Source organism: Caretta caretta, chromosome 3 (genome assembly GCF_965140235.1).
Source record: "Caretta caretta isolate rCarCar2 chromosome 3, rCarCar1.hap1, whole genome shotgun sequence".
Taxonomy (NCBI): domain Eukaryota; kingdom Metazoa; phylum Chordata; order Testudines; family Cheloniidae; genus Caretta; species Caretta caretta.
In genome coordinates, this window is record NC_134208.1 from 9,570,476 (window position 1) to 9,598,150 (window position 27,675).

Consider the following 27,675-nt stretch of genomic DNA (forward strand, 5'->3'; position numbering starts at 1 on the left):
TTCCCACCTGGTTGCCAACCCTATAGCTCAGGTCTAGCTGTCCTTGGTCCTGCTGAAAACTCCTTCGATTCCCCCCAGACAGGCATCCCATTGTGATGTCACCTCAAGTGAATAGATTGTGTGAGGTCACATGCAGATGATGAGGAATATTGTGGTCACCTCTAGGCAGAGGGAATTGTTGCCTTTAGCTAGAATATGGTGTGGGGAGGTTGCCCCTCAGTATCTGCCGCAGCCTCGCCTCTTTGATCATGAACAAGGAGCATCAAGTTAGAATGGGATTAAAATGCTGTTCCTTACCCTCTGGCTTCTAACTGCCCTAATGAGGAGCACACATACAGGTAGGTGGATTATAAACCCTGAGCACTGTCCTCAGTGGGAGCCTGGTTCTGCCCTCGTGTTATAACTCCGTCTGCTTTGCCCCAGCGTGAGTGAGCGGAGAATTAGGCACTGCCTCGTAGGCTGTCAGTGCGTTAGTGTCATTCTCCAGCCTCAACCAGAAACAGCATTTCAGCTGCTTGTGTGCAGTCTAGGACATCTGTGTTCACAGCCCTAATAGGTGCAATAACTGAGCAATTTCCATAGGCACAATGAGACAGCGAAGTAAAGGCCACTGGGTCCGAAGTCTGACTTTATAGCCCAGGGGTGGCCAACCTGTGGCTCTGGAGCCGCATCCGGTTCTTCGGAGGTTAATGTGCGGCTCGTTGTCTAGGCATCGACTCCGGGACTGGAGCTACAGGCACCAACTTTCCCATGTGCCTGGGGCTGCTCACGGCTCAACCCCCGGCTCTGCCCTAGGCCCCAGCCCCACTCCACTATTTCCCTCAAGGCCCCAGCCCCTTCCCCTGAGTCTGCTGCGCCCTTGCTCCTCCGCCCCACCCCCCAGCCTCCTGCACACCACAAAACAGCTGATCATGGCGGATGGGAGGCGCAGGGATGGAGGGTTAGGTGCTGATCGGCAGCGTTGCTGGCGGGTGGGAGACACTGGGGGCAAGTGGGGAGCTGCTGAGGTATTACTGTGGCTCTTTGGCAATGCACACTGGTATATTCTGGCTCCTTCTCAGGCTCAGGTTGGCCACCCCTGTAATAGCATTTGAAGACAACTGACTTTTTTTTGGGGGGGGGGGGGGAAAGAGTTCAGGGTGTTTTTTAAACTATGTGTAATCGTATGTATAGCTGTGAGTTACTTTAACCAATTACCCACCTCAAGGTGAGGGTTTACATCTAGGTGAACGTGTGAGCGTTCAGCCCCAAGAATGATTGTAGTAGACAGGTTATCAGCAGAAGGGGGACCCCTCGGGGCACAACCAGGACAACACCGTTCTCTTTTATTCCTTTTATTAGCCAGGCGAACATCAATCCATGCACTGCAGTCTGGTAAAGGAGAGCGAGCCCAATATAGAATGCATAGTATTGGCATTATTCACACCATTGCAAATATCCTGTCTCTTTAGAAAGGCTGAATCAAACCCCAGGATCCAAATCCTCTTCCTTACTGCTTTTAACTTTGGGGTGCTTGAAATCCCGATCCAAAGGTTGTTTCTTGTGCCCACCTCTAAAGACCCAAAGTGATTCTGTCCCCTCCAAGTTAGGTGCGTCACTGCAGAAGATAAACCCTGGGCTTTATGCCCTCTTACATGATGTAAGTCAGGAAAAACGCCACTGAGGCCAAGAGAGAGACAACAGTGTAGAACGGGTGTGAACATAGAATGGGGCCCCGCGGGTGGGTTGTATCTGTTTTGCAGGGTGATTTTAAGTGACCTGTATCCAGACACACACACACACAGAGTGCACTGCCTTTTGTTTTTAGAATGTGGCCTCAGACCCTCTTACAAACCATCCACGCTGAAAAAGTCAAAGACCGTAGGAGGCATGGGTGCCACGTCCAGTGAGTTCCCCTGGCAAGTGAGCATCCAGACCAAAGAGAAGCATTTTTGCAGCGGGTCAATTATAAGCAGCTGGTGGATTTTATCCGCGGCACATTGTTTCACAAATGAACTGTGAGTACTGGGGGACTGGGGGGACAGGGAATCCTTCTCATTGCAGCTGTTGTGTAGAGGCAACACCAGGCAGGGAGCAGTCCTCAAATAAGGTGAGTCAGCCACATTAGCTAGGGACAGACAAGGAAATAAGTTTATGCCACATAGAAACTTTCCACACCTCCGGCCTTCACCCCCCTCCAGCTCCATGATGTAGGAATGGAGAAGAGCCTCACTTCACAATCAGACCACATCTCTGACCACGCTGACCTCATGTTAATCAACCATGAAGCCTTTGCTACTCTGGGTGAGCATCCTTACCTTCTGGCTGCTCTAAGAGGGCAACTATTATTAGGCTAGATTCACCCCTTTCCTGCAACGTATCACGCTAGGTAATAATAATAGGATGGTGTAAATTACACCCCCTCCCTCCATCAAAAGCAAGGGAGATTGCAGTGAGTGCATTAGCCAGCGGGTGGCATTTCAGGGGTCAGGGACGTTTCATATAAAAAGGAAGTGGAGGGGAGAGAAGAATCCATCCTCTCCCTTGTCCCCTGATCTGGTCTGGTCAGGACACATTTCCCAGCCCCACTTTGGAGGCCGGGGATGAAGAGTCTGCCTCAACCAGCCGCCTCTCGTCTTCTGGGAGGAGGAAGAAGCAGGTCTCTTGGTGCGTCTCACCTTATCCAAACAGGGAGGAGAAAAAAGACACCAGGGTGGGATTCGGAGAAACCCAAGTACCCTGGCCTCAAATACCAGTGAAGCGGCTGAGTGGTGGCCCTGTGCGCATCCCTACTTTTTTCATTATCAACTCTTGCCAGTAGGACGAGCTAGTGTGCTTTAGCTCCACCCACCGCAAATCCCATCACCCCTGTTAGAGTAACAGTGCTCCTCAATAGCCCTTTGTGCTTGTAAAGCCCCTTCCATCCAAGGATCTCAAGGCACTTTATGAGCCAACTATCACTCTCAGTTTACAGGTAGGGAAAGGGACATTCAGGAACTGGCCCCAGGTCATAAAGGAAATCGGTGGTAGAGCTACCTGTAGACCTCCTTGCTCCCAACCCCCTGTTTTCACTATTAGCTCTGCTGTCTTTCTGCAGCCTGCCTGGCTCCCACACGAGGTGCATGATGTGCGGTCCTGGGCAAAAACTTTGCACGAAAGTTAGGAGGCCTTCCCAATGGAAGTGTCTTTGCCCTTTGGTGAGAAATCAAACATGGCTCTGCTCTTGCACCAACAAAACCCAGAACAATGGTGTTTACTCAAAAATGGTTCAAAAAAGATGCAAATAACTGCACACAGATTAGGAGTGTGCTAGGCGCCGCATAAAGATAGTGAGAGATAGTCCTTGCCCCAAAGTACGTCCAACCAGATGGACAAAACAAAGGGTAGGAGGGAAATAGAGGCATAAAAAAGGGGGTGCTCCTGGCCTAAGTTCATACAGTAGGTCAGGAAAATGGATGGTCCAATGGTTAGGTGCTAACCTGGGACTTGGGAGACTGAGGTTTATTTCCCTTTTCTGCCACAACTTCCTCTGGGACCTTGAGTAAGTCACTGAATACTTGGCCCTGCTGTACTACAGTCAATGAGCACAAGGCCTGCCCCTTAGTCGCTCTGTGCCTTGTTTACCCATCTGTGTTCTGGGGATGCCAGCACGTCCTGTCCTCACCGGGGTGTTGTGAGGATAAATCTATTACAGATTGGGAGGTGATGGGGGCCAGACGATACACATCTAGTGACAGAACCGGAAACATTTTGAGCAAAACTAAGCCCATTTTCGAACAAGGGTGAATTACCCCCTTTCTCCACAAGTACTTCCAAAGAAATCAGTCTGGCTCCGCCTGGAATAAGGTGCTACTCCCTGTGAGGGAGGGAGGCAGAATCCAGCCTTTTGTGAAAATGGTTTTGCAATGCTGCCAGCGCTAGTGATGAGGTTGGGTGTCCACCCACGGCCTCTATGGCTATCCCAACCCTGCGATGTGCAGCGTGTTCTGAGCTCCCTCTCCGAAGGAGGGTCCCCCCCACCTTTGCAGAAGGACTTTGCTCCCCTTGGTCACGCTTTGACTCCATTTCGTTACTAAGTCCACCAGATCTTTACATAGCCTTTGGGGCAGCCGACTTGGAAAGCCACCAAGTAGAGAAGAAAAAGCTGGACAGGCTGATTCTGCATGAGCACTTCGATAGCGCGAACATGGACAACGACGTAGCCTTGATCCTGCTCGACTCACCGATAGAGTTCAGTGAACAGAAACTGCCCATCTGCTTGCCCTTCATTCGTGACCTTCAGACATGGAAGGGCTGCTGGGTTGCTGGTTGGGGAGCCCCGGTTGCAGGTACTGTACTGTGGGGCGGGCGGTAGGGGGCTATTTGCCAATGAAGTCTGCATTCACTTACTTTAAAATAACCCCCCTACAGCAAAACAGGGGAGGGGTATATATAGCCCAGGCAAGAAGCTAGGGTTTCAGCAAGCCTGCAGCTGCCATTCCTCTCAGTGGGGCAAGGCCCAAACCAAATATACATGACCTAGTGGGCACCCACAGGCCCTGTAAGTTTGGGAGGGAGGCTGTGATGGCAGCCTGCTCTCCCTTCTGCTGGAGATAGCAAGGTAGGTGTGTCAGGAGGAGTGGGGGAGGGAGGAGATGAAGGTGAAAGGTGCTAGGCACCCAGCCTGACCCTTACAAAGAGCAGCCCCCTCCCCAATTTATGACACCCAGGTTCCTTCACATACAGCAGCTCCCCTCAGTCTGAGGCAGCCCCCTCCCCGCCTCCAACATGAGACACCTCACACCTTGAAAAGATAGTTCCAACTGGAGACCACGAAGGCCCCAATTTTCAGTCCCAAAAGCTAGACACACAACAGATTTGGCTGAGATGCAGGTAAATCTGGGCCTAAATTGTGAGCTGTGGTTCATAATGAACGGGAGTTGAGAGCTAGGACCATCCTGGGTGAAAATATGTTCACCGGCTGATTGTTCCCGTGGATTCCAGCCTGTTCGCTCCTCTTCAGCTGGAGGGCCCGATTTAGGCGGTGTCACGGAGTCACTGGGGCAGTGCTCTGGAACTACTCCATACGAAGCCAGCCAGCACTCGGCGGGAGCCTCTTCTCTCTAAACATACCGTCTCCAGGGCAAGAAGCTTACACAGCTTCGACCTTCCTGGATCTGACCTCGGAGCATTCAGCATCCCCTTCCACATCGTGTGCTTCCCGCAGCAAGTCTGCCCAGGCTGGGCTCCTGGAGAAGCCAGGGAGTCCTGCGCCCCAACTCCGCAGTCAGATGTGACTCTCAGCCAGCCGGTAAAACAGAAGGTTTTTTAGTCAACAAGAACATAGCGTAGGGCGGAACTTGTTAGCGCAGAAGTCAGTGACTTTCAGCCAAGTCCATCTTGAGGGGGAGGGGAGCCCAGAGCCAAGGCTCTAGTCCTCCCCCTGCGCCCCAAGCCAGCCGAGACTGACTTGCTTCCAGCTGCCTGGCCCCTGCCCTGCTCTTACTACTCCTCCGGCCTCTGCCTTGCTTCCCAGGCCAAGAGTCACCTGGTTGCATCTCCCTCCTGGGTCTCAGGTTATGAAGGGGTGGCCATAGCATCCATGCAGGCAGCTGGAGCAGCCCCTGCAAAAGTCACACACCCTTATTCCCACCACCTAGACATTGGTGCAATACACAGGGAAACTGAGGCATGCACCGCATTCATGCAAAACAGTAAGACTCACATAGTCTCACATACAACGTAACAAGGGAAAATCCCCACTATGTCACAGGCGGACAGGATAAAACTGTGAAATGGCCCAGTTTACTCTCTGGTGAAATCCCACTGAAGTAAGAGAATCCACACCAGGACTGAATTTGGCCCAATATTCCTAGCTCAGCTAAACAGTGCTGAAGAGAGATCATGAGTAAATATTTGAGACTTACTCAAGAAAGGAGACCATTTGGGTAGGATGGTACCAACAACCCAGGGTGTATAACAGCCCCACACTCTACTTGAGCCTATTGTCTCAGCCACGTCTTCTCTCTGAACTCCCTCTTTGTGTAGTAGAGGGGCTGTATTTTCCTTGCTATCCCTTTTGCCCCCATAAACCATATGATCCTATTTTACTTGTGGTAACAGCAGCGTACAAGCAGAAAGGCCGAGCATGGGAGCAGACGAATGTTGGGCACATGGGGGGGGTTTCTGGGAGTTGGTTCCCAGAAAGTAGTAAATAGAAGGGGTGATTTCCCTGGGGGTTATTCAGTTGTTGTTTCTGGGGATAGGGGCTTCCTCAATGTTTTGTTCTTGTGTCCACGTGTTTCCTCAGCAGCGAGTCTTTAATAAGCTGCCTCGCAAAATGGCCAGAGGGGGGGCAGTGTTTTCAGCCTCATTTCTCCTAGTCGGGTGCTAGTCAGCCTCTGTACAGCCTGGCTGGCAAAATGCCGGGTTAGCTGAGCTCCCATACGGACGCTGAGCTCACCCTGGGGTCCGTGAAGAAGCTGAAGTTACAATGGCCTAGGGACAACTCCTGGGGACAACTCCTAGTGCCTAGCACTTTGGGTGCTGCCAGTGTACTGCCACCTATAGGTCAGCCTGGGGAGGCTGGTGTAACTTTGGAGAGTCCCTTGGAAGCGGAAATTATGCCAGGAGCTATTTTGGCCCCAAGATCGGCCCGGAATCAGAAGGACACAAGGCTGGTGTCAAACCACTTTGCCCACCCCTCCCACAGGGAGGCAAGGTTTGTCTTGGAAGAAGCACTGTAGATGCTGAGCTGTGATCAGGGCCATGTTAGTACCTAAACAGACCCAGGTTCCTCACTGCACAGGGACTCAAGGGGGGTGATCTCCTCTGTTCAGGGACCGTGGGGTCTGGATCACCCCCAGTGCAAACTACGGCAGCTTTAAGGGGTGCCCTCATTGTGCTTCCCTCTGCCATAGCCTCTCTGAGGCTTTCAGCAGCAGGGGATCAGCATGGGGCAGGTCCAACTGCCCCAGCAGCCTCTCCATCCTCACCCCACCTCCACTCCACCACCAGCCTACCACACAAACAGCCCCCTGCACTGGGAAGTGGCACAAGGTTGAGGTGGGGGTGTTCAGTGCCAAGAAGCATTCACTGGGGAGCCTTGTAGCCACTTTGCATCTAATGGCCACAGCATAGTGGTGACCCCCAGCAAAATTCTCTCCTCAGTCTCATTTAACACTGGTGTCACTCCATTGACTTCAGCTCTGATTTACCACACCATCAGTGAGAGCTGAATCAGACCCTTCCATCATACACAATCCACCGCAGAGGCAGAAACATCTCCCAGGTCAAATTCAGGGCTACACACTGCCCCTCGGCAACACTGAGTCCATGTGTTGTGTGGGGAGGGGAGGAGGGATTCACAGCCTGAGGGCCAATTTTGGGCCTAGCTTTAACTTTAACCAGGTACTTATGAGATCTCCCAGCATGCACGTGGGAAGGGCTAATTAGGAGGGGCACGTGTCTCCTGCCCTGCGTGAGTCCCTTACAGCTGACATGCCTCCCACTGTGACACCTTCAAAGGGCCTTTCTCTTCCTTTGCTCCTGATGGGTTCTGAAGGGGAATGTGGTTTAAAGGAATGTACTTTTCTTGTAGCCATGAATATTTCAGGCCTTTTCATGGCTCCATAGGAATTTGGTGCATGCAAACACTTTCTGGTTTCTTTTTGAAAAGGGAAACGACCAGTTTGCTAACATGGATTTCAAGTCTATTTGCCACTTAGTAAGAGAAAAAGGTGATGAGTCCTTCAAGGTCTTGGAGATGCCGCAAAGGCACCAAAGGACAAGCAGGGCTGATGTCTAGACCTTGATCGTCTCTTGTTCAGAGAACATATTGACCATTCAATTTACTTTGCTATTTTGTGATTCTGTGACCTGCCACTTAGCCCCATGGTGAGTCCAACAATAGATTCTAGATGCTGAGCTGGGGCTTAGCAACCAGTCAAGTGCAATTCATTGCAGAACATCACAAAGAAGAAAAGAGGGTACTGGCCCTCTAAGGGCCAAAAGAGGCTTTTCTCAGCTTAAGTCCAGAGTTGAACTGTGGCTTGTTTCAGCCGTACCACACCAGAATTTCCTCATGGCCAGTTCGCAGCCAGCCACAGGATTCTACCCAACCATCACCCGTTTTTTCTAGGGTTATGTCATTACCGCAGCTGGCCCAGGCCTGTTACTCTGGAGATCCCTAGTCTCAGAAAAGGCAGTTGTGGTTTTCCTTCAGATCAGAGGCAGAAGTTCAACACCCTCCCTGCCAACATCTAGACAGCCTCAATAGACCCTGCCACAGGATCATGTGCTTACTCCTGCTCTTCTCAAATTAGCCTTACAGTCGCTAACAATAATGAGCACTTATAAAAGCTTGGCCTCAAACGTCTTTGTAGAAGAGGATGGATTTTGGTTTGTTTCTCCTTCATCCCTGTTTAACTCAAGTGCAATACAATCTGTTGTCTCTTATACTTGGCTTGTAAATTCCTCGAGGCAGGGACAGTCAATTTGTTCTGTGTTTGTACAGCGCCTAGCACAGTGCGGTCCTGGCCCACAATTGGGGCTCCAAGGCACTACAACTAAAGATAACTAAATAACTAAAGAAGAAGACAAAGAACAAGAAAGGATCTTTGTAAAAAGTTCAGCATTTCTATCCTTTCCACAGAGTGGTGAGAAATCTCCTGTTCCAGGTCACTGGTCCTCCAAGACGTTCTCCAGCAAAAACAGGAAAAATTGGAGTTCCTACAAAAAAAGACAAGCAGAATTTTAAATTATCTACTAATAAGGCAAAGCATAAGTGCCATTGGTTTGTGGTTTCACCCAAGAATCCCTAGACTGAATTGACAACAGAGAGTGAAATGTCAGCTCCCCAGAGATCCTCAGGGCTGGGAAACATTGGAAGGGTGGCTTGGGGAAGCTGTCCTCCCTGTTTTATAATGAAAGGGTGAAATTCACACCTGTGGGCCTTAAGGCTTGTGCTGCACCCTCTACACATGAGTGAATTTCACTCTACGCATCCCTGTATTCACACCCTACACACTATTGTAACAATCTTTGTACACACTAGGCTTTGTGAGTTATATTTGAAAATGAATAGCTCACTGATCATTACTATTCTTGTGTGATGTCTGCATGCAGGGGGTACTGAGAGTTATGAATAGCTCCTGGAACTAGAACTAAAAAGTGTGTGCAAACAAGGTGTGTCGGGAGTGTTGTTACATGGGTCTGTCCTACCAAGAAATGTGTATTTACCTCAATTTACATAGAAAGAGCGGAAACAGACCCATCAAGCTAAGGAGTGTGGAGAAGAGACAGCATGACTACACCCCAGCAGGGAAGAGACTCTTTCTCTGAGCTACAAAGACAGAACGGGCTGAACCTCAAGTGATAAGCAACTGATTGTACAAAATATTACTGTCTTATAAGGGTGTATATATAGAGTGAGTTCTTTTCAGCAAGCTAATGACACACTGGTGATTAATATCACTGTGAAATGTACATATTAACACTATGTGAGGAATTATGAATACTCACTGATACTATTTTTGATAGTGTGTGGTCAAACCAAGGAAGGAGCAATTCTCACCCAGACAGGAGGGGGGCAGCTATTTACCTGTCTCCTGTGTGAATTAAGCATGGCAGAATCAAAACAATGGAAGCCCCGTTTACATGCAGGGGAAGCCCACAGCATGAGAAGAACAGCATGAGGCCAGCTTCCCAGTGGACACAGCAAGCTGAGCACACAGGAGAGCTTCCTGCCTCCTGCAGCAAGGCATTGAACTTTGGGAGATATAAAGGAGGACAGAAACCACCTTTGGCATCCATCAAGGGAACAGAGAGCTCTTGCAAGTCGAGAAAGATGGATCCTTACACCAAGGGGGGAAGGGTTGAAAACTCTGGAACTGAATATAGGTGAGAAACCTGCTTAGGCAAAGATCTTTCACCTAGGAAGACAAGGGAAGCCAGCGTCATGTATTCTTGTGGAAGGTCCTGACTGAGGGAAAGTCAGCCCTGGCTGGGAAGAAGGAAGATTGGTGAAAGAAACTACCTGCATCTTCCTAGATCAAGACGTAGCCTTTTAGATGCTTGTTTTCACTTGTATTTGCTTGTAACCCTTTCTAACTTGATTCCTTTTATTTAGCATCACTTAATGTATTGTGTTTTATTTTACTACAAACCAGCTTAGTGTGGTGTTTAAGGAAAAGGGTGTATTCACCCCAGTTAAGTTAATAAGCTGTGATGTGTTTTTGTGTCTTTAAATGAACAAATGAACCATACTATTTCCCTGACCTGTCCAGGAGCAGGCTGGACATTGCAGAGCACAAGGTTTGGGGTAAATTCAGGACTTGCAGTGTGTTGGGGTCACCTTGCTGGTTGTAACCCAGGCTGGTGGAAGTCAAAGTGGGGCTGTAGACAGGCTGCTGGAGTCAGAGCTGCTGAACCAGGGCTGTCTACACACAGAAACTCAGGGTGTGACCTGCATGCTGGGAGGCTGGCTGGGAGCATCCCAGGCAGTGAGTTACAGCAGTAAAGCTTTTTGAGGGTTACAGGGCAGGTGGTGACACAACCCCTCACTGGTCTGGATTGCATTCCCACACGTGAAACACACAAAGAGGGGACTTCACTCTCCAGGACTGTCATGCTTTGCAGTTACAGTTTCTTGGGTAGGGACCTCGCCTGTCCCTCTCAGCTGGAGGTCAAAGAGGCTTGCAGTTGTCGGGAGCTCTAAATTCAGTAATTTTGCAGCTGAGTAACCTACTGGGCTGAACTCACTATTCTTCTAAGTCAATGGAGATTTGCTAGGCATTCATTTGCCCCCCGATTGCCTGTTCTGCTCCCTGCGTTGCTTTTATTTTCTAATTGGTACTTATAGCCCTTGCTTCCTCTTCAGAGCAGTGCTATCTAGATAACCCTCCTGTACACTGCTGCTTGTTAAAGGGCATAGAAGGGGCTGCTCATCTGGGTGCTTATCACCTCCAGGGACTTCTGCTGCAGTGATTGCCTCTGCACCCCCACTGCAGGGCTGGGGTTGGAGACCCACAGTTTAGCCTGAGGGTCGATATGCCATGGCTCTGATCCGATTCCAGATATGTGAATTATATGGTTTTAGATTGTTCCTTAACCACCCATAACCCCTACACACTCTCTCTCTCTCCTCCCTTTCTCCGGCTAGGGGACAAGACGACATTAACCAAGAGGCTAAAGAAAATGGAGATGAAGCTGATCAGCAAGAAGCAGTGCTCCGAGTGGGTCCCGGAGCTAACGGAGAACACACTGTGTGCTGGCTCCGCGGAAGGAGGGAAGGATGCCTGCCAGGTAAAGTAAGCAGGCCACTGTGCTGCTGACGTCAGCAGAAAGAAATCACAATGGAAGCTGATTTGCTATGGGAATGAACATTGATCCCTTCCGCAGCTCCCTGGGGTTGCTAATGTTTCACCGCATGTGTTCAGGGCATGAAACTCCAAAGAGTGCAGCCAAGGAACTGGCAGAATATCTTGTTGCCTCGTTAAAAAGGGATATTGAAGAGGACAGCAGGGTGTGGGGCTCCCTGGGTGAGCAGGTGCTCGCAGTGCTGTGGAAACAGCCTGCTCAGTTCCACGGAGGACACTGCACCTTGCATTGCTCGTAAGCAACCCCCCATCTGTCACTCCAGGAGCAGAACTCATGGAGCTGTTTTCATCCTCCTCAGCTAAAAAGACAGGTGGACTTGATGCAGGGTGTTGGAAGGGGCATGGAGAACCAAAAGGAGGAAAAAATGAGATGATCTCAGACTACCCCTTCCCAGAACTATATATTCTGGGGAGGAGTAGCTTGGACGGCTCAGGGGACTGGGAAGGTGAGATGGAGCCTGTTGTAGCAAAGCAGCTGGCTCAAACCAAAAGTAGGTACAGACCAAGAGTTGTTACTATCTGCTGGCTGGTTGGCGACTGATGTGACAAGGAGTGTGGTGGTTTCAGGCCCTGTTAGTATGCCAGTGTATCTATATGCCAGCAGAGCCCCTAGTGTAGAGGCAGCATATGCTGGCAGAAGGAGTTCTCCTCCTGGCATATCTACACAACCTGCCTGAACAAGGTTAGCTTTGCTGACAAAAGTACTCTCGGGTCGGCATAGCTGCATCTACGTCGGGAGCTTTGGTGGCGTAGCTAAGTCGGCCAAGGAGAGGTGTTTTTTTCTTGTTGTTGGTTTCTGAGCAAGTCTAAACTTGGCAGTGGAGACCCAGCCGCAGTCCAGTTCCCATAGACAGGACATGACGGTCTCTTATTGTGATACAGAAAACCAGCGTATGAGGCGTGAGTGGAGAATTGGCTTCTGCACCAGTGGTAACAAATGGAGAATGCCACTCCCTCTCCTATGGTCAATGCTGCAGAAGACGTACGTGTGTATAAATCCCAGAAGGGTGTAAACACCAAGTGCTGGGGATTGGTCAGGTTTGTCCACGGAGGGGAGGGAGGGGGGAAGGAGGGTAAGAGCAGAAGAAACGGGAAGAAATTCAATAAAGGAGAGTTCAGGCTGAATATCAGCAACCCTTCCTAACTGGGAGGTCGGTCCAGCTCCGAGCGCACAAGGCTTTGACACCACAGAAACACCAGCAGAACTGGCAGCAAGTAGACAGCCTCCCCCGCCCTCTTGATGGCTATCCCAGTTTGAGGTATCAAGGCTGAAGGAGCCTTGGAGACTGGACGACTCTGCCATCCGTAGAAGCAATGCTTCCAGCTCAGGACTGAGTCACATTGAAAGAGTCGCATGGCTCAGCTTTGCTTTGAGGAATCAGTCTTTGGAGAGACGGAGAACTGCAGTCTCCAGAGCTATTAATCTGTCAGCTTTCACCTACATGAAATTCCTTTCAAATTTTTAAAAAGAAAACTGCCATGGAGTAGCATTAATATAATTAAATAATGCCCTTGTCTATTCTTGCCATAAATTGCACGTTTGATTTATGCTATTGCAACAGCTAGACTATCCGTACCAGCGTAATGAATCTCATGTAGCCAAAAAGTTGACTGGGTCTTTATTTTGATCTATAACACGCTAGAGTACAGTGAGAAATGAGGAAGTAATGTGGAACTGAACAGAAAGGGCCTGCGTACAAGAAAACGTTCCCCATGCCCTGAATCATAGAATCATAGAATAGCAGGATTGGAAGGGACCTCAGGAGGTCATCTAGTCCAACCCCCTGCTCAAAGCAGGACCAATCCCCAACTAAATCATCCCAGCCAAGGCTTTGTCAAGCCTGATCTTAAAAATATCAAAGGAAGGAGATTCCACCACCTCCCTAGGTAACCCATTGCAGTGCTTCACCACCCTCATGTGTGTGAAATGCCAGGAGTCTTGAGATTAACATGAGCCCAATGTTCCAGCTACTGTCCATCTTCAGCACAAGCTTGGCAAGTTATTAATATGGCTTGGCCAGGGAGAAATGTGTTGTAGCTTGAAATTGTGGGAAAATCCTAGGCGAGGAACTAGAGCTGGTGGCAAAAAATCCGATGAAATGCTTTTAAATTGTAATTTGCCAATTTGTCCAAAATGAAATGTTTTGCAGAGGTGGTTCAGTTTCGATGAAGTTTTCCTGCCAACTGGCCTGTCTGGCTGGTAAGCTAGTGGGGAGATGAGAGCCTGGAATCTCTGGGAACCCCGGACCCTAGACTCATGGCTTCTCTGCACCTTGGGTTCCCAGGGCTTCTAAGGTCCCTGGCTCCAGGGCAGCCCATGAGGCAGAGTGCCCCAAAGGCAAGGCTCCATTCTCTTTTGTGGAAAATTTTGAAATATCGAAATCTTCTGCCAAATGGAATTGCCTTTCTCTACTCCGCTCTAGAAAGAACCTAAACCAGGACGCGGACAGCAGCACCGCAGTAACATGGATTGGCCCCTATTCAAACAGGGGTAGGAATTCATTAGTCTGGAATTTGTGTTTAAACCTGTTTTTATTCTTTGAGCCCCAGTACGGATGGGACCTAGTAAACTTAGAGCAAGGAGGAGGGGAAAGGATGTTATTTCATGGACGCATTCTCAGTGTCATGAAAGGGTTCTGAGTGCTGTCCAGGTGCACCGTAGGGAAGCACTCTAATCTGTCTCATTTAGAGATGGTCTGGAACCAAAATCCTGGATCCAAACACCTCCACACATTGGGGATGTTCAGGTCTGGATATACCTACTGCTGACATAACATAGCCACATAGGTGCAGCACAGGAAATGGTACACTTCTCTGTCTGCCTCCCCAGATGTTGTATGCCACTGCTCCCTCCTGGATGGATAATCCCAAGTGTGTACCACCCTGGCTCTCCATCTTGTGTTACAACATAATAGTACTTATGCATCACAGGCCGATTTGTTACTAGTCATCACTGTCATGAATGTGGACGTTTTAAGGAGGGGGCCTCCGCGAATGCTAGACTGCTAGAAAGTGTATGTGACTGTAACAGGTTTTGTTGGAGCAAACTATAGAGAATCTCATCTGTTATACCGTGACAGAAGCATAACTATTTTGTGGGTTATTGATGGTGTCTCTATAATATTCCAAGGAATATTCAGTAGTGAATGTCCCAGCTCTTTTTACCTTTAAAAAAATCAATTCAATTAAACAAATCTATTGAACGCCAGCTACTTAAAGGTTCTTTAGACGTCTACAGAATGGCTTTGAATGAATGCTAATAGAATTGGTAGTTGACTGGCTCTATTTAGCCGTAAATACTAGGCTGATCAAGGTACACATACACTTCAGAACAGGCTGTACAGATTTCCTGTGTAGTTCATATGTGCTCCTTTTCTCCCATGACCCCTGAATCACATATTGGGTTTAGTTCCTTGTTTTCTTAAGCACCCTTTGTTAGACTCTGAAGCAAAGAAAATGATTAGGGGGCTGGGGCACATGAGTTACGAGGAGAGGCTGAGGGAACTGAGGTTATTTAGTCTGCAGAAGAGAAGAGTGAGGGGGGATTTGATAGCAGCCTTCAACTACCTGAAAGGGGGTTCCAAAGAGGATGGAGCTTGGCTGTTCTCAGTGGTGGCAGATGACAGAACAAGGAGCAATGGTCTCAAGTTACAGTGGGGGAGGTCTAGGTTGGATATTAGGAAAAACTATTTCACTAGGAGGGTGGTGAAGCACTGGAATGGGTTACCTACGGAGGTGGTGGAATCTGCATCCTTAGAGGTTTTTAAGGCCCAGCTTGACAAAGCCCTGGCCGGGATGATTTAGTTGGTGTTGGTCCTGCTTGGAGCATGGGGTTGGACTAGATGACCTCCTGAGGTCTCTTCCAACTCTAATCTTCTATGATTCTATGAAAGGCATTAGCAGTAATTAAAGTCTTTAAGGGCTTTAACTCACAGGAAAATGCTTGCTAAACTCCTTGCTTATTTAGTGAGCATAAGAACATAAGAATGGCCATACTGGGTCAGACCAGTGGTCCATCTAGCCCAGTATCCTGTCTTCCAACAGTGGACAGTGCCAGGTGCTTCAGAGGGAATGACCAGAACAAAGCAATTGTCGAGTGATCCATCCCCTGTCATCCAGTCCCAGCTTCTGGCACTCAGAGGCTTAGGGACACCCAGAGCATAGGGTCGTGTCCCTGACCATCCTGGCTAATAATTGTTGATGGATTTATCCCTCATTGAAGATTTGGGAAATATCCCAGTTTTATTTTGGAAGGTTTCTGGAAACGAGAGGAGCTGGATAGACCAGTGCTTTGGCAAATGGAACAGAGAGCTGTTTACTTTGACGTCAGTTAAAATCTTATTCAGATCATAACTGAAGGAACGATGATCTTATGGATAAGGCATTGGATTGGGACACAGGACAACACTGTTTGACTCCAAGTGTGACTCTGGGCAAACCACTCTGTACCTTAGTTCGCCATCTGTAAATGGGGGTAATATTCCTATATTGGTGATTTATGGTGTAAGGTCTCGGGGGGCAGGGACTGACTCTACAGTGCCTAGCACATTGGGGCCGTTACACACTACTGAAATACAAATAATAATAACAAACATTGTTCTCATCTCGTGGCTAGTCTATGTGAAGTGGTGGGTCTCACTCCAGTTCCCCGGGACCAGGCAGTCAGATACCCTAGTGATGAATGCAAGCTCACCAAACAACATCATCACAGATGGCCAGCTGTTGGCAATCTCAGCAGGGAGGCCCAGATCTGAGCAGTCCGTGGAGTCTAATCTGCCCTCTCAACCCAAGCACACGGTTCAGTGGCTTGGTGGTCTAACGCTAACATTCCTGCTTTGTGTCTTGGTGGTCATGCGTGCTAATCCCTCACACAAGTGGCAAAGACCCACAACACTTTGCGTCAAACTGAGCTGGCACATAAATGGAACAGAAAGCCTTGTGAAAGAGGGAATATTCATTAAATAACAAATCTGCAAATGACCGATGATAATGATACCTATTGAAAAACTGAAGAGGTTCAGAGAAAAGCTACAAGAAAGATAAAGGGATTGGAAAACATGTCTCATCATGGAAGACTCAAGAAGAACAATCTATTTAATTTATCTAAGAGAAGATTAAGGGGCAACTTGATCACAGTCTACAACTATCAACATGGGGAACAGAAATCTGATAATAGAGGGCTCTTCAGTCTTGCAGACAAAGATATAACAAGAATCAATGGCTGGAAGTTGAAGCTAGACAAATTCAGACTGGGAATAAGGCACAAATTTTTAACCGTGAGGGTAATTAACCAGTGGAACAACTTACTAAGGGTTGGGGTGGATTCTCCATCATTGGAAATTTTCAAATCAAGGCTGGAGGTTTGTTCTGAAAGATCTGCTCTTGTTCAAACAGGAATTAATTCGGGGAAGTCAGATAAGAGGCATGTTATGCAGGTCAGACTAGATGATTGAAACGATCCCTCTGGCCTTGGAATCTAGCTACTCTCAAGCACTTACATAGCCCTTTTCACTGTTAGATACTAAAGCACTCAAAGATGAGCTCTTTCTCCAAATGTTCTCTGTGAAATCTAGTCTAGGAGCTTACACGATCTTCATCACTGTAGCATCTGAGCAGTGCTTACTTTATAATGAAAGAGGTATTGGGATTCAAGCAATTAGGTGCCGGGACTCAAGCAATGTTTTTACATTCATAATTGATGCAGCACACCCAGAAGTGCCAAGCCTAGAGGTGCCGGGGCTCAGCCCTGGCAAGCCCTGGCACAAATTAAGCACTGCCTCTGAGCACCTTGTGGTCACTAATGGATTTTGTCCTTACAACATCCCTGTGAGCAGAGCAGTGCTATTATCCCCATTGTATAGATGGGGAATTCAGGCACATGGTAGATGAAGCAGCTTGTCCAGGCTGTCAAAGGGAGCTTGTGGCTGAGCCGGGAACCCCAATCGCATGAGCCCCAGGCTAGTGCCCTAACCACTAGATCAATCCTTCCTGCCCACATGTTACAAAATATCATTTGTGTGGCGGGTTCGATTTCCCCTCCCCACAACTTTCCCTAGAGATGATGCATTCAGAAACAAAATTATTTGTGACAGTCATCCATTCACAAAAGCCTTTACCTCCCTCCCCGCCAATGGCAAATGTTATCGGTTCACATGCCGGTCTTAGTCGATGTGTAGACCAACCCAGAAACGAAACCAGCTATGACTTGCAAAGGCTGTGTATTCACCCAATAAGCAGCAAGTGGGTTGTTCTCCCACCTAAAAAGACGTCTGAATGTGTTTCTTTGGATAAATTACAATGTTGCCGGCATAAATAAAAATAAGGGGGAATGTGACTTGGGGCCTCATGGAAGCCCATTGACCTCATTGGACAAAGGAGATAATAGTTGGATGCCTCCAAGAAGTAAGGTGCCTTTTTTAAGGGCCGTTTCTGCCAAAACTCAAAATTATTTACCAGCAACTATGCCATCCCCATCTCCTTTTCAAATGGGAGGATTCACACGGAGTGCATGAATTAAGCATGAGATCTGATTTGATGTGGTTGTTTTTACTCGTCCCTAAGCTGGAATGCAGAGCACTTGAAGCAAAGAGGCTATTTTTAGCTAACTCAGTGCCCTGGGACTGGATGCTTTAACTAATTAGCAGCAGCAAATGCCTGGTGTGTATTGCTGACCGACGTTACTCCACAGCAGGCTGGAAGCTGAAAGTTCCCATGGAGCTGGGTTTGGTATGGTCAGAGATGTCACGAAAAATGCTGGTGGAATTAGTCCCGTTGCAGTGAGCCTGGTTTGGGGACAGTGTTCTGCTCAGCAGGACTCTGTGCTTCTCACACCCATAAGAATGGTGCTCCTTGGGACAGATGTTTAAAGGGATTTAGGCACCTAAAGAGGCAGATAGGTGCCTAGTGGGATTTTCAAAAGCCCCGAGGTGGAGGGTCTTGGAACCGTAGGCATTTAGGCCTTTTGAAAATCCTGCTGGGTCCCTATCTGCATCTTAGGTGCCTAGATGCCTTCAAAATCTGGTACCTTGAGGCTCTTCCACTGGGAAAGGGATTAGAGGTAGGATTTGCAGGAAGGAGGTAAGGCAAAATGGATCTGCATCCATCCAGTGAGTTTGCAGGGCATTGCCTAGCTTTCTCCAACTGCAGCTTTTCAGGTGCCTGTCTCTGCTGCTGATGTATCAGGCACTGTAGCCAGCTCTCTCTCTCCTTACCTAAGCCCTGACTGAATGCACGCTGCACACCGGACAGTGCAAAGGAAGAGACAAACGTGCACCATCGTTAACTGGGGTTGTGGGGGGAAATAGCGACTGTGTAAAATGAAAACTTGACGAGCTGCAGCCTTGACTGTGTGATCTAGAGCTTTGAATATTGGATTCCTGGGTTTTATTCCCCATGCTGCCATTGACCCACTAGTTTGTATAAACCAGATCACTTCTCTGCTTCTGTTTCCCCAGCTATAAAAGAGGGACCTACCCCCCTAAGCTGTGTCAAGCCATTCTGATGCTCTCTTGTAAAAAACCCTTCATAAGCGTAAGCCATTGTTAGCAGGCAGCCTCTGAGAATATACAGCAGCTTGTAAATTACACCCACACTAGGAGCTTTGTTTTTCATACTGCAGTAGGATGCACGACATGCAGCCTCATTGCTACAGAATAAGGCATGTGGGGCCTGATCCTGCGTCTGCTGAAGTCGCCAGCGAAGTACCCATTGATTTCAAAGAGTGTGGGCCTTAGAAGAGGTATGTTCAAATGGGACGTTGTGCCTAGGGCTAGTTAGAGTGCGTGAGTCAGAGGTCTTTGCAAGGAGAGCATCAGTATGACCCACTGACCTATAGGGTTCAAATGGGGACAAGGTCCATCTTTGGCTTCTGTGTTTGTGTAGAGCCCAGCTCAGATGGGAGCCTGGTCCGTGACTGAGGCTCCAAAGTGCTACTGCAAATGAATGTTAATAAATAATACTCATGATGAGTTTATGCAACATTGACTCCGCATTTAGCAGTATTTTTCCCGGCAGTTAAAAGGCACCAGGAAAAAAAAATATATGAACACCCTGTGGGCCTGAACGCTGCATCGGTTGAAGCCAAAAGGATCTCTGCTATAGATTTCGGTGGGAGCTGCAAGCCCATTTCCTTGCTCATTAGTGAATCCAAGGCAGCGGTTCTGGGGAGCTGCATGGATGGAGGAGGCCGCATGTGCCGACATCAGAGACACTTTTCAAACGGGGATGAAAGTGAGCGACAGCACTGCCCAGGAAAGCCTTCGCTTTGCTCTGGAAACGTGTTTAGATGGCATGCCTTACATGCCACATCAATTATTGGAGACAAGAAAGTAAAATGGTGGGGTCTGGTGAGAGAGATACGTCTGGAATATTTACAGCACCGCCTTGAAAGCACTTAGACTGAAATGAAGTCGTCTGAAATTTACAAGAGAGAGGCTGTAGCTTCCCGAGTGCTTTTTGATCAGTACAGCATGTTGGTTCCCTCTCTCTTACACAGGGGGGCCTGGCTACATTTGTACTTATAGATCACACAGGAAACTCAACAAATCATTCTCTTTCAAGCCACATCAGCAAATGCAGGCACCTGCCTTTTCAGTGTGGCAGTAATGCAGGGTGGAGGTTTGTGTGCATCAGCTGGTCTCCTCTGTAAATGGGAGCTTGGTCTCCGTGCCCTTCGGTGGGTTACAGAAAGGTTTGCTGGGATTGATTGTTCGTAGTTTGCTAATGAGCTGCTGAAATGTCATCTCAACCCCCACCCCCACCAGCCATGACTGGCACCTAGCTGGCCCCCTCCTTCAGTGGTGGATTAGCCAATGGGCCGACTGGGCCCCTACCCAGGGGCCCCGGACAATTGGGAGGGGCATAAAAATGGGCACCCCAACTTGCCCCCCAGCAGAAACGCTGGGCAAGCAGGGCGGGGGAAGGAGCGCTGGGTGGGTGGGGTGCGGGAAGCCCCAGGGCCCAGACCCCCGCTGTGGCCCCGGGACTGGAGGAGCTCTTGCTCCCTGCCATGGCCTCGGGGCTAGGGGAGCTCTCACTCCCCGCTGCGGCCCTGGGACCGTGGTGGTGGTGGGAGACAGAGCTTCTTCAGTCTTGGGGCCACAGTGAGGAGGGGGGCAGAAAGGAGCAAATGGGTTGCCTGGCACCAGTGGGGGTGGAATGGGGCAGGACCGTGGGTAGAACAGGGGTGGGAGCCACAGGGAGAAGGGTAAGAATGGGGTGGGGCCTTGGGTGGGTCCACAGGTGGAAGGGGCAGAACCACACCCAGTCAGAAGGGGTGGGGAGGGGCCCCCCACTTGCTCTGGCCCAGGGCCCCACAAAACCTTAATCTGCCTCTGGCTGCATTAGTAGTCTCTGTGGAAGGGCCGAGCATTGAATGGTCTCTCCCATACACTGAGCTACCCTTTCTCTCTCTCTCCCCCTCTCTCCTAGAGGTTGTCTTTTAAGGTTAAAGCACATTGATGGGGTGGTGTGGCGGTAACTTGCATTGCTACTGCCCATGATCCTTGACCAGCATCCTGATCTTACACTGAGAAAGCACCTTCCCTGCTGAATTGCTCCAGGGGGATCTCACAGAGGTGGGCCTGCTCTGTGAAATGTTCACCCTCGGAAGGGCTCTGTGTTTGATTTTCCCCATTCAGGCCCAGCCCTGGCTTAACTCTGGGATCCAGCTGCTGTAAAAGATGCTGTTCATCATCCCCTTGTGCTCTCTTTGTAACCCCTAGGGAGACCACGGGGGACCTTTGGTTTGCACCTATGGAGACGTCATGAAGTGGTTCGCACTTGGCATAGTCAGCGGGGGAGAAGGCTGCGGGGAAAAACAGCATCCCGGAATGTACACCTTCATTTTCAACTACTTGGAGTGGATCCAGGCAGAGACAGCCAGGGAAGGGAAGCCTTTTATCCCCGAAGGGCTGGATAACATCACAATTTCAAAGCGGCTTCGCTCCGGCGCTAGGAAGCAGCCTGCATCTCCTGCTTCTTCGCTCCTTTTGTTTTTCTATTTTACTATTTTGCTAGTGATGATTTTCAAACCATACTAAAAATCAATTTCACCATCCTGATTCTCCTCTCCTTTATAGAAATCTTCATAACAACACCTATCGCTTACAGAGACACTTCATCAGTAGATCTCAAAGCACTTAGAATATCAGGGTTGGAAGAGACCTCAGGAGGTCACCTAGTCCAACCCCCCTGCTCAGAGCAGGACCAATCCTGAATTTTTGCCCCAGATCCCTAAATGGCCCCCTCAAGGATTGAGCTCACAACCCTGGGTTTAGCAGGCCAAAGCTCAAACCACTAAGCTATCCCTCCCCCTCCCTGTGCCTTTATAGTCTTTAATGGATTTATCCTCACTACAGCCCTGGTGGGGAACTGAGGCATCAGGAGGCTTAGTTACTTGCTTAAGGTCAGACAGGGAGTACGGAGGAGCTGGGAATTACTAGTTACCAATATGCTTTTGTGTGGGATCATCCAGTGAAGCTCCATGTTAATGATATGAGCTAATGCCAATGTGATGGATGATGAATTAGAGATACAGCAGAGAGACCGTCAGAAACTAAATCAATAAACATAGAAAATCTGGAAAACAGAAGTCCTGACCCTTTCAAAAGTCAGCACTTCCCAAACAGTTGCATCAGAAACAAGCAGTTATTTCCTAGTCTAAGTACAGTTCCAGGAAATACAGGGGTATCTGAGATATCATTGCAGGAAAAGTTGCTGGTAAATAGTCTTTCAATTGCAGCCACTGAAGATTCTTTGAAATTTCAAATTTGGCCTATGACTAACCACCATCATTGCTTTTGAATGTTGGGCTTAGTTGGGACAAGGTGCTACAGAAAAAATTAAAAGGAGTACTTGTGGCACCTTAGCGACTAACCAATTTATTTGAGCTTGAGCTTTCGTGAGCTACAGCTCACTTCATCGGATGCATACCCGATGTATGCATACCTGATGTAGCTCACGAAAGCTCATGCTCAAATAAATTGGTTAGTCTCTAAGGTGCCACAAGTACTCCTTTTCTTTTTGCGAATACAGACTAACACGGCTGTTACTCTGAAACAAGAAAAAATTAAGGTAGCAGAGAACCTTCTGCGATTTGCCCATTAGTCACCGTATAAAGAAGGCATCCGTTATGGTAATTTGACAAAGTGCTAATATCGATACACAGTCCTTCTAAACAGGAGGTATTTTTTTTAAAAGAAAGATGGTTACTAACTGCAGGTTCAAAGAAAGAGCTCAAACAACAAAGCTTGAATTCTAGCTTTGTCTCCTTTGTTTACCAGGGATTACACCGTGTTGGGAATTCTGTGCAGCACAGAGAGACATCTAGTGGCTGAATAAACTACTTCAAGTAAACAGATCATAGCACAAAGGAAGGCAAAAGTGAATAGCATTTTATTTATATTAAGGGATCTCTCCTGAGCGCATTTACATTCGCTCAGCGAAACAAATGAGAGTTAAAGGTGCTCAGTGTAAACTGACAGACCACGGTCATCATCAGGCAGGATTGAATTTAAGATCTCTGGAGCTTAGTGCATGAGTCTCTACTGCATGACCTCTCTCTTGCTCTCTCTTGTGTCTCGGTGCCACTAGATGGGACAGAACACCACACCCTAGAGGTGTGTGGGTTAAATCAGCACATGACCGGAGGCATTCAGAACCCTCACACAATCTGTCCCTTACCTCTCAACTAGGCATGTTGCCAAATGATTTCTGGTCCTTTCAATTTTGAGACCTTTCTTAGATTCTCTTGAGCTGTCTTGAAAGAGAATGCTTAGTCATGCAGTAATGGCTGTTCAATATCCCACCCTGTGCAACACTATAAAAGCCCAAGGACTTACAGCAATGATAAAACTCTGCAGTAGGATTGTGGGAAGCAAATTGGTTTTAATTACCTGGGTGCTTTCTGGCTAGCTAGCAGAGCAGCCTTGTAAATGAGAATTAATTCATCCACCTTAAGCTAATGCAAACCCATCTTGGCATAAGAGTCAGACTTTATTTTGTGTGTCATCTGCAGGGAAAATAATGCCTAATTATTATTAGTACTGAGTAACGCTTATGAAAATTGCTCTACATTAATTTCACATGGCTGGCTGGCTAATGGATTCACAAGGGCCTTGTAACACTCTATAAAAAGACTAATAGACACTAAAAACAAGGGGAACACATTACTCTAACAGCTATTTGTACGCGATGATGTCCACTAGCATTAATACCTGTATTTATTTTGCCTCCCATTAATAATATATCAGCCAATTATAGAAGCTGTAGCAATGGTTGGCTGTCAAGCAATGTTTCCTAATGCTGCAGTCTAATCAGCTGTGGAATTGTTTCCCCAAGGGAAATGATGGAAGGTTTATCACTTGTGTCATTGCTATGGAGAGGTTCCATAAAGTGCTAATCTATAGCACGCTGCATGGAAGAATCCTGAGTTTACAGGGAGACATTGGCTAACCTTGTAGATCTTTCCATCTCTAACATCTACAATTCTATGAGACTATAAGAACAATGAAGGATGTAAAGCAGTATGAGCCAGTGTTTAGAGCAGGACCTTTGGAAACAGCAAATCAAGGTTCTAATCCCGGCTTTGATGCCAAGTCATTGAGAGACCTTGGGAAAGTCACATCAACTCCCCGTGCCTTGGTTTCCCTATTTGTAAAGTGGAGATGATAATACTCATCCTCTTGGCAATGCATGTTAAACTCCACAGATGAAAATGGCTTTTTAAGTAGTAAGTCGTGGTGTCTTTTCTCAGTCTATGATATCACAGGGCTCACCATTACCAACAGATATGGCTGAGTTACCACAGATTTCCCTTACGGTTAGAGCAGGGAATACCAGGGGTATCTCAGATAGCTCTGGGTGGTAAGTAGAACTGATTGAAAAAATTGCGACAGAAAAGTTCCATGGGAAAACGCAATGTTGTCAAAAAATGTTCCATGGATTTTTTTTTTTTTACTGATTTGAAATAGAAATGGAGTATTTCATTTTGACTCTGTTTCATTCTTTTAAAACATTTTGCCTTCTAATTAATTTTAGTATCAGATTAATACCTGTAATATTGCTATCTATAGATTATAATCTTCTGCATACATATTATTGTATGTTGGCATTATCAAACTGAAACGTTTTGATAAGGTCAGTTTGATGTTTCTGACGTAATGTTTCAGAATTTCCACTCCACACAATTGTTCAAGATTTTGAGGTCTCATCACGGTTTGGGTCGAAGGGATGTTCCCTTTGAAATTGGTTTTTCCTGACCAGCTCTAAAATGTTAGCAAATGCTGATTTTTCTTTCTTGGTCACTGCAGGTGAAATATTAAGATGGCCAATTAAATCACTCCACAGTGCTACCAGCACACTTGAGTTCTAAGTAGATTCAAAGTCTGCAGGGGAGGGAGAGTCAGACCCAGCGTTTTGGTTTGGACCCATGTTTACCAGGGTTGCATGCCAAGAGCCAGATCATGTGTTGCCCACACAGGCAGAGCTGTCCCTAGGGGACAGTGAATCGGGGTGATTGCTTGGGGCCCCGTGCTTTGGGGGGGCCCTGCAGGCCAGTGCAATTGGCTGGTGCGGTCGATCCTGAAAGTTAGGGTACCTAAGGAATGGGATGGAGAACAATCCTGCCGTTATTACCCTTCTTTGACAGGGTAACTGATTTCATGGATAGGGAGATAGAGGGGGACATAATATACCTGTACTTTAGCAAGGCTTTCGACACAGTCCTCTATTTCATTCTGATAAATAAGCTGGAGAAATGCAGGCTTGAGAGAATACCATTAAGTGGATACATAATTGATTAAACAACTGCAAACAAAGAGTAACTATTAATGGAATGCTGTTGGATTGGAGGGAGATCTCAAGTGGGGTTCCCCAGGAATCTGTTCTGGGTCCAGTGTTTTTTAACATCTTTATTACTGACCTGGAGGTAGGTATAGAGAGCGCACTGATCCAGTTTGCAGATGGCAAAAGGTTGGGGTGGGTGGTTGCCAATACTTTGGAGGATGGAGCTAAAATTCAGAGGGTTCTTGATAAATTGTAGAAATGAAATTCAACAAAGACAAATGTCGGGTGCTTTGCTTAGGGAAGAAAAACCAACTGCACGAATCCTGACTGGGGGAAAATTGACTTAGCAGCAGCTCTGCTGAGAAGTTCCAGGAGATGTGGTGCATCACAACTCAACATGAGTCAACAATGTGATGCTGTTGCGAAAAAAGCAAATGCAATTTTGGGTTGCATAACAGCGGCACAGCGTGCAAGCCATGGGAAGTGATAGAGCTGCTCTGCTCAGTGCTGGTGAGGCCTCAGCTGGAGTACTGTGTCCAGTTTTGGTCACCAATGTATAGACAGGATCTAGAGAAACTGGAAAGGACCCAGAGGTGAGCGACAAAGAGGATCAAAGGGATGGAATGCAAGCCGTGTGAGCAAAGGCTGAAGGAACTGGGTATGTTTAGTTTGGAAAAGAGGAGATTAAGGGAGATATGATAGTGGTCTTCAGATATTTGAAAGGCTGCCACAAAAAAGATGGAGGGATGTTGTTCTCTCTTGCCGCAGGGGGCAGGACAAGAGGCAATGGGGTCAAACTACAGCATAGCAGACTTAGATTAAATCTCAGGAAAAACTTCCTAACGGTAAGACCAGTAGGGCAATGGAACAGACTGCCTGGAGGGGTTGTGGAAGCTCCTTCACTGGAGATTTTCAAAAGGAGTCTGGAGCCAACTGTCTGGGATGGTTCAGACCAGGGGTCGGCAACCTTTCAGAAGTGGTGGGCTGAGTCTTCATCTATTCACTCTAATTTAAGGTTTTGCGTGCCAGTAACACATTAACATTTTTAGAAGGTCTCTTTCTGTAAGTCTATAATATATAACTAAACTATTGTTGTATGTAAAGTAAATAAGGTTTTTAAAGAGTTTAAGAAGCTTCATTTAAAATTAAAATGCAGAGCCCCCCGGACCGGTGGCCAGGACCCGGGTAGTGTGAGTGTCACTGAAAATCAGCTCGTGTGTGCCTTTGGCATGCATGCCATAGATTGCCTACCCCTGGTTTAGACACAACAAATCCTGCATCGTGGGAGGGGGTTAGACTAGATGACCCTGGTGGTCCCTTCTAACCCTATGGTTTGATGATTCTATTATCATGCCATCCAGGAACCAAGTTCAATCCTGATCACCCCATCCCTGAAAGTGGATGGCAGAAACAGAGGATTTAGAGACATGTGCCGAGAATGGTTTAGAGGATTGGGGAGACATCCATTAGAAAGGAATGGTACTGTTTAGTTTAGAGAAGAGACAAATAAGTGACTTGATAGAGGCATACAAGATAATTAATAGTATAGAGAAGGTAAACCAGGCCCTGCTCTATATTCCTTCTCATAATATAAAAACAAGAGGACATGCAATGAAACTGAAAGGCAACAAAATAAAAACAAAGACAAGAAAATACTGTTTTGCGGATCATATAATTAACCTATGGAACTCATCGCCACAAGATATCATTGAGACCAAGAACTTAATATGATTCCAAAAAGGATTGGACATCTCTGTGGGTAATGAGAATAGCCACAATTATGTTAGCTGGAGTAATAGGTTTCTGTTAGTGATGTAAATTCTCGTGCTTCAAGGATTAACCAGCCCATAAATTTCCAGGTGTTAAGAAGAAGCCTCCCTTACAGGTAAGTGAATTGTCCATTGTGGTGTTTCTTCCACCTACCTCTGAAGCAGCTGGTCATGGACACTGCCAGAGATGGCAATACTGGATGGATGGACCAATGGCCTGACCCGCTATGGCAATTCGCCTGTGGCTATCCACATCTGGTCAGCTTTGTGGGCCAGTGCAGACTGGGAGAGGAGTTTGGCCCCATCTCCTCCCTACCCCATTCTGGGTAGCCTGCGCTCTGGGGGTTCTAGGAGAGAGCATGCGGCTGTGATTGTACCCTGTCCTTGTGCAGGGAATGGAGTGGGGAGGGGAGACCTCTTGTTGTCATCTTCCCTGCCCTGCACATCCACACAGGGACAGGACACAATCCGACCCTGCCTCAGGATCTGAGCAGGATGAAACACTGAGTGCCTCCTGCAATAGTCACTTCGAGCGTTCAGCGCTGGCAGGCTTGGGTCCTTAGCCACTTAAACAAATACTGAAACACTCCTGTTCTTTCCCTGACTGCGTACAAATGTCTTTTTCCAATTCCCCCTCCCTCCCAGATAGCTCTCTGTTCCTCTGAGTGCTAATCTGCCTCACAGACACAAAGCCAGCCCACGGCACGCTCGGTCTGTTTCTTCAAACAGCATCTTCCCATTGTACTTTCAAATAAAACAAAAGAACTATGCTGATTTAACACAGC

The 27,675-nt window shown here is 47.7% G+C and overlaps 1 protein-coding gene across 1 annotated transcript; it reads left to right on the top strand.

Annotated features, from left to right (window-relative positions):
• Nucleotides 1–319: 319 nt before the first annotated feature.
• Nucleotides 320–26,244, top strand: PRSS55 (serine protease 55). Its single transcript, XM_048846256.2, has 5 exons — nt 320–338; nt 1,808–1,997; nt 4,057–4,307; nt 11,120–11,262; nt 21,059–26,244. The coding sequence occupies exons 1-5, from the start codon at nt 320–322 to the stop codon at nt 21,374–21,376; spliced, it is 921 nt and encodes a 306-aa protein (XP_048702213.1). The 3' UTR covers nt 21,377–26,244.
• The last annotated feature ends 1,431 nt before the right edge of the window (nt 26,245–27,675 follow it).